The sequence below is a fragment of the Filicampus tigris genome, chromosome 6 (genome assembly GCF_054856515.1).
Source record: "Filicampus tigris isolate MCC_2025a chromosome 6, RoL_Ftig_1.0, whole genome shotgun sequence".
Classification (NCBI taxonomy): Eukaryota; Metazoa; Chordata; class Actinopteri; order Syngnathiformes; family Syngnathidae; genus Filicampus; species Filicampus tigris.
The window spans coordinates 28865250-28875904 of NC_141222.1; the positions used below are offsets into that span (position 1 = coordinate 28865250).

The 10655-nt window shown below is 48.9% G+C and overlaps 1 protein-coding gene across 1 annotated transcript in view; it reads left to right on the forward strand.

Moving 5' to 3' along the window:
- Nucleotides 1-1095: 1095 nt before the first annotated feature.
- The window catches only part of akt3b (v-akt murine thymoma viral oncogene homolog 3b), a 20433-nt gene continuing 10873 nt past the window's right edge, over nt 1096-10655 (forward strand). Inside the window, exons 1-6 of the mRNA XM_086034088.1 lie at nt 1096-1335; nt 1464-1816; nt 5296-5534; nt 6971-7096; nt 7578-7689; nt 9783-9921. Coding sequence (XP_085890214.1) covers nt 5489-5534; nt 6971-7096; nt 7578-7689; nt 9783-9921 — 423 coding nt within the window. The 5' untranslated portion in view covers nt 1096-1335; nt 1464-1816; nt 5296-5488. The remainder of the gene's footprint in view (nt 1336-1463; nt 1817-5295; nt 5535-6970; nt 7097-7577; nt 7690-9782; nt 9922-10655) is intronic.

Consider the following 10655-nt stretch of genomic DNA (forward strand, 5'->3'; position numbering starts at 1 on the left):
TTTGAAATGAAATCTTTCTTCTTAGCACGTCCGCCTCACAGTTCAGAGGTGGTGGGTTCGATCCCGGCTCCGGCCTCCCTGTGTGGAGTTTGCATGTTCTCCCCGTGCCTGCCTGCGTGGGGTTTCTCCGGGTACTCCGGTTTCCTCCCACATTCCAAAAACATGCATGGTAAATTGATTGGACTCTCGAAATTGCCCCTACGTGTGGTTGTTTGTTTGTCTCTGTGTGCCCTGCGGTTGGCTGGCAACCAATTCAGGGTGTCCCCCGCCCACTGCCCGAAGACAGCTGGGATAGGCTCCAGCACTCCCCGCGACCCTTGTGAGGATAAGCACTATAGATAATGGATGGATGGATCTTTCTCTTTACGTGATTTCACAGAACGGCACAAGCACACGGGCGTTTGTAATGTCCGAGATGACCAGCTGGGGGTGCTGTGTTGTGACCTTTGCTAGCGTGCGTGAGACGTTATCCGGAAAAAAAGGGGTTGGGGTTAGCGTATTGCTCTCTGAGAAACAACAACGCAACTGATTTGCGCATCCAGACCACCCAATTAACAGATGTATGTTTGTCTAGGCATCTACACATCGCTGGCGTCGGGCAAAAAAAAATGTACCTCTGAAATAGTCACTTTTCAGGAGACCCCAAAAATGGCAAGTTCGTTCAACAATTAGCATTGCGACGTGAAGGAGAACAAGCCATTTTCAACTCTTTGATTAGTCAATAGTGTGTAAAAGTAACACTGTAACACTCACGCGTGTGGAGTGACCAATAGTATAGATTTTGGAAAAAATGTGAAATTCACCAAAACGTGATTTATGAGGTTTTGTCTTGACACCAGCGATTGTTTATGATGGTATGTTGTTGTTTATCCAGACAGGCTATTTGTCACCGCTGTGTTAATCATTGTTGGATAACAACTTGAAAGCAACAATACAGTATGTAGTGTTTTTGTTGATGCACGCCACACTGAGAGCAGGTTTGTCAAACAAAGAGTCCATTCACGTGTGTGTGTGTGTGTGTGTGTGTGTACGAGGAGGGGGTTAGAGGATGGGTGAGCAGGTGGGGTGGACAGTGGGTGCTATAGATCTTGGTAAGCTACAAACTAAAAAGTACTGAATACAAACTAAAATGTTGGAAAGTTGAATTTTTCAAATCATATTGTGATGATGAAAGTTAGCCATCTGCAGATAAGTGAGAACAATCAGCTACACATGAAGTGAACACAGACGCACACAGACAACAAAAGCCCTGGATGCCATGAGGAGAGCGATGCTGCCTTCATGTGCACTCCGTAAATCCCCCACTTCACCCGAATCCATCCATTGGGCGCCACGGTAAATCATGATCCCTCAGTGACATCGGGTCGTTGTGTATTTGTCAACATCAGCTGAAAACCTGACGCGTTTTAATGTAGAAATAGACGCGAAGTAATCCCCATTTAATTTGCCTCGGGCGTGCCTAGTTCTTACAGGTCATACAGCCCGTGAAGTTAGCAGCAGCAGCAGTGGGGCAGATCTGGCTGGCTGCTCGTGACGTGCCGCCTGAGCCGAGCCGAGCCGAGCCCAGCCGAGCGGGTGCGACTTTTCCTGGCGGAGCAGCGAAGGGACACGAGCGGCGTTTGTCTGTCTGTGTGTCAGTTTGTCCTCCTCCGCCGCCTCACTCTCCCCGTCTGTCCGTTTCGGGACTCGCGACCGGCGGCTATGGATCCGTCCGCCTTCTGCTCTCGCCACTGAGGGACCGTCGGATGCTCGAGCGGCCGTCGAGGCGGAGGGGGAGGACTGGGAGGGGGCATCCCGGTCGTGCTTCGACCACCAGGTGAGACGCCCGTGTCGCCTGACAAGGGCCGCCGTCTTCGCGGGCTCGAAGGAAGGCAAGCAAGCGGGCGGGTGGCTCCACTTCGTGTCGGGATCTTGTGAGGAGGAGCAGATTGTCGGGATTTTTTAAATTTATTTTTATTTTTTTTAGTGGGGCAGAAGCAGGGGGAGAGTGCTGGTTGTGGCGGGTGGGAACCGCGGTTAGCACGCTAGGCTAGGTGCTCAGATGCAGTTAGCGGGGCTCGCTGGTCGGCCGCTCGGGGAGGGATGCTTCCAGTTGACTCGGCTCGGGAGGAGGGGAGGGCGAATCCCGGCCCCGCCATGCTGACCCCCCTCCCACCACACACACACACGCACACACGCACGCACGCACACACACACACATTTTTACGACTGATACGAGCGCGGTTGGAATTAAGATGAGGGCGGCATCAACGCCACTTTAGCTTCCGTTAGCATCCCACCCCCCCACGCCCCTCCTCCCGCTAGCATCCTCCGCTCGAGCCGCCGAACTAAAGGCGCCCAACGCCCGGCGACCCCCACGCTACCTCCCGCACGCCACACGCCAGGCCAGGCCGCCGGCCGACGCGTTGAACGGCCGGCGTGCGGCTTTCCAACGGCTCTCCGTTGGCTGGCAGACATTTGCTCGCCTTGGAAAGAAAATGGAAGCACGCCTAGCGGATGTTGTTATGTAACATAAATGACACCACACACGCCCTTGAAACAAAAGCTCTGGTTCCGTTTGTTTGTTTGTTTGTTTGTGTGAATATTGGACGCACAGCACCACGGCTGGTGAATCAGGACCACCCTTCTTGGGTGGTGGTGGTGGTGGTGGTCCGGAGGCTCGGGACTCAGGAACCGCAACACCGGCTGCTCGGCCATTGTTGGGTTTGTTGTCATCCACCACTCGAGGATCACGAAGAGGCGTTAGCAGTGTGGCCTGAGTCTTTCTTTATGGTGCCCTGAGTAAATTTTGATTGATTGATTGATTGATATAACCTGTATTCACCCAGGTAAGGCAATTGAGAACTTGACCTGGCTGCAGATAGCAGAATAAACCAAAGCCAAACAAAAGTAGCCACATGACAAGATTTCCCTGTTCAAACCGGCTTTGAATGGCCACTTAGACCTGAGTCGAATGCACCAAGAATTCAAAAAATTGACTGATGGGTCCTGGAAAAAATGTGATTTGAAGAAGGCTTTTATGGGCCAGGTTTTTGTGCGAGGAAAATCTAGTCAAAAATCAACTTTAGAGTTGAAGACGAGAACTTGATTATTTCTCAACATACCTCCTCGATGGTTTTGTTTTGTCTGCTCCTCCAGCAACCGATTTTCTGATTAGCCGATAAGTTTCCACCGAGAAGCTGTTACGGGCCGTTGATGCATTAAAACGCAAGTATCTATGTTGAAGTGAATTGAAGAGCTGTATTGAGACAAAAGTAATTCTTAGCCGCCATCATGTGGCCTTGTGGAGCGTTTGACTGGTTTTGGTTTCATTTTTGATTCTTGGTTCATTAAAGCACCTCCAAATCTGAGACCATGGTCCTCAGTCGGAAAAGGGTGGAGTGCGCTCTCCAGGTCGTGGATGAGATTCTGCCCCAAGCGGAGGAGTTCAAATATCTTGGGGTCTTGTTTATGAGCGAGGGTAGGAGGGAACGGGAGATCGACAGGCGGATCGGTGCAGCATCGGCTGTGATGCGGACTCTGTATCGGTCTGTCGCGGTGAAGAAGGAGCTGAGCCGAAAGGCCAAACTCTCGATTTACCGGTCAATCTACGTTCCTACCCTCACCCAGGGGCGGAGCTATGGGTGGGCCTGGGTGTGCACATGCCCACCCAGATTAACAGACTGCCCACCCAGTGAGAGTCATGAAAAAAAAATACTTTGAAATTTTTTGTAAATTATTATGAAATTATTTTTGAATTTGTGTTTCGTTGTGTGTTTTTTCATTGTATTGAATATTAAGAATTGCATAATTGTGGTTGTCTAAGGAAGATCTGAACTTCATATTATTCAGTTTGTCATTTTATTTGGGGGAAATATTCAGGCCCACCCTGATTTTTCCAGGCCCACCCATTAGCCACGTTCTGGCTCCGCCCCTGCCCTCACCTATGGTCACCAGCTGTGGGCCGTGACCGAAAGAACAAAATCTCGGATACGAGTGGCCGAAATGGGTTTCTGGGCTCTCCCCTAAGAGATAGGGTGAGAAGTTCGGTTATCCGGGAGGGACTCCCCGGGAGGGGAAGAGTCGAGCTGCTGCTCCTCCACGTTGAGAGGAGCCAGCTGAGGTGGCTCGGGCATTAATTAGAATGCCCTTTGGACGCCTCCCCGCTGAGGTGATCCGGGCACGTGCCACCGGCAGGAGGCCCCGAAGGCGACCCAGGATACGCCGGAAAGACGTCTGTCTCCCGGCTGGCCTGGGGATCCCTCCGGAAGAGTTGGAAGATGCGGCTGGGGAGTAGGAAGTCTGGGCTTCCCTGCTGAGGCTGCTGCCTCCGCGACCCGACCTCGGATAAGCGGCAGATGATGGATGGATTGGACGGGTTCATAAAAGACTCTAAATTGTCCATGGTGGGAATGTGAGTGTGAATGGTTGTTTTTCTACATTTGCTCTGCAACTGGCTGGCAAGCAGTACAGGGTGTGCCCCGCCACTTCCCCAAAGTCAGCTGGGCTCCAGCTCACCCACAACCCCAACGAGGAATGCTAAGTGGCGTAAAAAATTGATAAGTGGATGGATTGATATGACAAATGGAAGACTTATCCGATGCCAAATTGCCCCCCACCCCTCCCCTTTTAAGTATCGGTGGCTGACATCAGCATCCTTCACGAGTACCCGATACCGTGAAATACGGCCGGTATCGGCCACCCCAAGTAAAAATGTTTGATAGTTAGCGGCAGGTTGCCATCAAGTTAGCTGCCTCTCAGCAGAATGTTAGCCCCATGTTGGCAGCACAATTTTAGCTCAATGTTGGCAGCATTCTGGTGGAATGTGAGCAGTGTCCGGGCAAAATGTTGCTCGCATTTTTGCAGCATGTTGGCGCCATCGTAGCTTCGTGTTATCGGCGTATTGGCACAATTTAGCTCCATGTTGGCAGCATATTGTCAGAATGGGATGCGCATTCTAGCAGAAGGTTAGTGACACATTGCCGCTGAACGTCAGCGGCCTTTTGAACATGCCCAGCGAGGACCTGCTCGTTTTTTTCCACCTAAGACTCAGTGGCAATGATTTCCAACGTGTGCAAGGTGACGGGTGGGAAAGTGAAGGAGGGCGGGCCTGCATGCTAAAGTGCCAATCAAGAAAGATGAATCAAAGGTGGAGGAGAAATGGAGGGAAGAAGGAAAAGCGAAGGATGTGAAAGATGGATGGAAAGGAGAGAAGGAGGCAGTCTAGGGGAGGAACTGAGGAGACAGGAAGTGTGCTGCGGTCCCACACCAAAGGAAACAATCCACTGACCTCGGCTTTGTTTTGTTTCCTTGCAGGCTGAGTCATCAGGGCAGCGTCTGACCACAGAAGAAGAAGAAGAAAGAGGAGGAGACGAGAAAAGAAAGAAAGGAAGGAAAGCAGGGGGCGGGGGAGAGCAAAGGTGACGAGAGGCAGGGAGGCGAGCGCGGGCCCTGATCCTGGGAGAATCGGTGACGAGGAGGAGGAGGAGGAGGAGGCGACGCCGCCACCATGAGCGACCAGAACGTTGTCAAAGAAGGATGGGTCCAAAAAAGAGGTGATGTCGCAAGCCGCTCGGAAATGGCCACTTTCAGTTATGGGCTGTCCTTCGAAAAAGCAAACATAAAAAAGACGATACCTACCTGCCGCCGTATGCGGAGCGGAGCACCGGTGAGACAAACATACTAAACCTTGCTGACCTCAGCTTTGGGCCATAACACACGGCAACACTACGTTCCCCAGCATGTTTGCAAATTCACCCCTGTGCTCATTTAATCTGTGCTATCGGCTGAAGAAAGTCAAGTTGGCTCTTTTGCCGCTCGAGCTCATATGAAAGGATTGCTACGGCGCCACTTTGGGGCATCTTGGTGCCAAGGGACTATGTCGAGCTGAGGAGAGGAGCTTCCTATGTGCACTCCAGCACCGAGCCCTGGCTAATAGAAAAGTAGCGCTTTGCCGCCCAGCCGTCCTGTTCAGTTTTATTGAACTTTTAAATTCAGTAAGGAGGCCGATCACCAATATTTGGAGCCGATAATCTGAAAAGAAAAAAAAAAAAAAAGTCTTAATTTTGTTGTAACGTCTTTAAGCATATGTTTATAGAGCAATTTTCCAGATTTGCATCACGTTTTTATTTTTAATGATTATTAATGTTTGCCAATATACATCTTTGTCGTAAAATTCAAACAAAAAGGGTGCTCCCAGGGTCATCAGAATGTCTTCAAAAGTTAAATGAAAACTTCAACAATAGCTCCATATGTTTTGTACGGTAAATAAAGTCCTCCAAAATTTCTAAATGACAGACAAGTTAAAATGTCACTTCTCTTTGTTTTGATTTCAAACAAAAACAAAAAGTGCAGCGTGTCCCCAGGGTCAGCAGAATCTCATATAGTTGAAAATGTAAATCCATAGTTCCTTGAAGTTAACACAGTTTTAAACTGATTTATTATCGGCCATCGGATTTTTAAAAGACGCCGGCAAACAACCAATCAGCAGCCGGCGTCAGACGGAGGAGGGATTTTATGAGCGTTCACGAAGGAATCAGTGAGGTGACTTCTCGTTCACCAACGAGTCAGCGAGTGATTGGTTTTGCGTCGTTTTGTTGCCCCTCAATCTTGAGCAAAGACGCTGGGGCTCATTTTACGCTTCTAACGCTTTTGGTAAAGTTCCCGTTCTGCTCCAAAGTCCCAAAAGAGAGGCGGGGAAGAGCAAGTCCATGAACCCACTGCTGGAGGAGAAATCAAATGCTAGCTGCCAGGGGAGCTCGTTTGCAATCCTTCCCAACAAATACTTGTATGAAGGAATAACCTGAGCGCAATGCATAGATTGCATTGCGCATAATAACGCATTTCATGACGCCTGAGCTTTGAGGACTGTTGCAGTTGCAGGCCGCTCCCTACTTTTCCATTCAAGAAAAAACCCGGTTCTAGGGACGAAACCTCCGTCTGTCCTTCCAAAAAACAAACAAAACAAACGCGTGTTCCTTGCTGTGGGCAGGCGAGTACATCAAGAACTGGCGTCCTCGCTACTTCCTGCTGAAGACGGACGGCTCCTTCATCGGCTACAAGGACAAACCGCAGGATTCGGACCTGGCTTACCCGCTCAACAACTTCTCAGTCGCAAGTAAGACGCAAACATGCCCAACACTGTGCCGCTGCCAAGGAAGTACTGTGAACCACCGTTTACCTCATCTAGAGAGACCGTCTCAAAGTCTTTTTTGAAAAATGCAGTTTCACCCTTCCCACACGCTTGAAGAACATTGACATTTAGGAGAACAGTCGCCTTCTCCCCAAAAAGAGGCGGCGCGTGCTTGAAGCAAGCACACGCAAAACAAGGGGGAGACACAAATTGTACATTTAATAGGCATGTAACCATTCACTCACGCCCCGATCCCCGATTGGATTTTCAGTTCCCGATTTTCAATTTGAGTCGATTTTTTTGTTTTTTCATCACTACCACGCTTATCTCTGTGCGCATATTTGAAGCAGTTTAAATCGGTTTGACTACATAACGTGAAACATCGTAGACAGGCTGACGGAAACTAGCGTCGATGTTGGAATGATGCACACGGCGCATGCAGCTCTCAATTCAGCTTTGTTTTCAGAATGTCAACTCATGAAGACAGAGCGCCCCAAACCCAACACCTTCATCATCCGCTGTCTGCAGTGGACCACCGTCATCGAGAGGACCTTCCACGTGGACACGCCGGACGAGAGGTCAGCCTACGTCGCTCCGCCGCGGCTTACTCGCCAAAATCTCGGGACTTTCTTCACAAAAAAACGCACATTCGGATTCAGGTGGACCCCTTCACTTCTAGAAACAGAAAAACACAACGACGGTATTCAAAGTAGCTTTTTATTTTTGTTGTTTTCCCTTTTGGAGTTTTCTGGATTTCTCCTGAGCTTTTGACAAACTTAACAGGAAGTCTTTAGAAACCAGAGTTCCAACAAAAATAATAATACCAAAAAAAAAATGAAATGAGATTTTTCAATCTCAAATTGTATATCAAAAATACAGCAACATGCAAAACAAAGATTGATGTAATGTTGAGCCCACATTGCCCACTGCTAGGTGAAAGAGAGTCGCGCTTTGAAAAAAAGTCTGTTGGCCTTTAAATGAGATTTCTCAGTCACAAATAGTATCAAAAAATATTGCATGTTTTCTTAAAAATACGAATTCAAAAAATGTTCTAATGCTGAAGCCATATTGCTCACGGGTTATGGTCAAACTTAGTCAAGGAGTTGCCTTCGGTCGGAACAAAATCCAAAGTAACGTACCGCAAATGTTGCACAATTTAGTGTCGACCCTTACCCGCGTGTGTCTGCAGAATCGGCATTGCTGCGTGACATTTTCGATCCGAAAACAACCCTTTCCCGCGGCTGAAGTTGAATATGATCACGTGACGGCTACGTTTGATTAGTAAAACAAATAAATGCGCCTTTCTCTCAGAGAGAGAGAGACAGAGACGCGTGCGTGCGTAACGGGTTCAATGCAGCGGAGTAAGCGTACAGTTTCTTCTTCACTCAAGTAAACGGAAAAAGTATAGTGATTTAAAACTACTCCTAGAAGTACAACGTTTCCCCAAACGTACTCAAGTAAATGCAACTCGTTACTACCCGCCTCTGGTCGTAAGGCTCCCAAGCTTCCGGTTTCAGGGTCCACGCTGCAGCAGAGCGCGCTGGTCATGTGATGCAACTCCAGCCCGAGTCCGTGACAAGGACAGGGACCGCTCCTTTGTTCAACACCAGGACCGCCCCAATTCTAAAACGACTTGGATCTCCCGGAGCCGTCATTTTTCTTTGATGGGACACTCGAAAACACTCGTCGAACGTGTGCGCAAAAAAAAACCGTCACGTGCGTGGCTTAATGGAAGCAAACCACGACCGATCGCCACCAAAAGACTTTGGCGATTGCTTTGATACTTTCAGAGATTGAAGCGGGCGCAAGTGGAGATGTGCATGTGAGCTTTGGTGGCAATCGCTCGTAGTTGTCCAACATGAAGCCGCGTTAAGGCTTTTCGAGCGTCCCATTTTGACGTCTTGTGCTTTGGCAAAGACGTCATGGGCGAAAATGATTATTACTCGCTGTTTGAGTAGCTCTTCAAGGTATTTTATTGAGTATTTTTGAATGGGAATGAGTCGCGTCCGTCACAGGTGGTATTGCATTACCACCGTGTGGAGGTTGAGTGTCACTGCACTTTGTTGTATTGCCCTCCCCCTCTATCAGCCAATATTTGACTAATACGTACCTCTAACTGTGTCGCTGTCAGCAGCTCTTCACTGGAGTGAGGCTGCTGTTGCTCGGACTCGCTGTCTCATTCCTTAGGCTCATCCTTGTCCATATTTGGAAACAGATGTAATGCTTCCTTTATTGTGGATCGATTTGTTTTTTTTATTGACCATGGTGACATTTGACAAAAATCAACGCCGTCGCTTAAAAGTGGTTGCTGTGGAAACCCAGCGCAGGAATAAGACACTCATAAATAGGGCTCTATTTTGGAATATAATAAAATGGCAGCATGAGAATAATATTTCTACAGACACAGGAAGAGTTGAAAGGCCAGGAACTTGGTGAATCTTTGCAATCGGAGTAACAATCACAACACAAGAAGAGCTGTCAAAAGAGAGCTGTCAAAATTAAGACTGTGAATTCTCGTCGAACAAATGGCGCCCTCGTGTGGTTGACGGCTGCGTTATTGCATCGGCGGGGGGGGGGGGAGAAAATGCAAAGAACAGGTTTGTTTGCGGATGGTATGCGGGATGCGGAGCCAGCGACGCTAACGCCACCGTGCCGTCGACTGAACCGGCAGGGACGAGTGGGCGGAGGCCATCCAGATGGTGGCGGAGTCGCTGGCCAAGCAAGAGGAGGAGGGCATCCTGTGCAGCCCCACCTCGCAGATCGTCAACGAGGAGGAGATGGACACCTCCATCAGCCACTACAAACGGAAGGTTTTGTCTCCGCCGCTTCCATTCACCTCGGCTCAGGACTTCATTCGCCGCCGCGGACGTTTCCACGTCCGACCGTTTACTGCCACCGATGCGTAGCGTATTGCGGGCGTCCTTCTAAAGTCTGAAAAGGCACTGAATCGAAAAACAAGGCCTTAATTGACATCAAAATGTCTTCAGTCAATCTTTCAAAAGTCTTGAATGCACAATTGGACGATTGTGACGCTCATGGTAACGTCAAGTCAAATTTATTTCTATAGCCCTTAATCACAGGAAAGTCTCAAAGGGCTTCACATATGCACCAGATCATATACATGACATCCCCTGATCTTAACCCCCAGGAGGGCAAGGGAAAACTAAAAAAAAAAACATTTAGGGAAAAGTGAGAAACCTTGAGAAGGGACCACAGATGGGGGGGGGGGGGAATCCCCCTGGTCTGTAACGTTGTTACTGGCACTAAGCAACTTTGAGGAGGATGGAATCAACCATGGCTGGCACACCAAAAACATCCAAATGTCCTGAAGTGCTTTACGGCATGCGTCACTTCCTTTTTTCGTTATAAGGACGGAAGTCAATTCCAACATCCACGCGCTATTACTGGTGTCACGGCAGAAGACCCGATACAAACCAAGAAAGAAAAGTATTGTTTGAACAAAATTTGATTCATTACCTCGTCGCTATTCATCTTTCACACCGCCACTGGAAATAGAAATGTCATTCGGTTCAACTTGCAGGCC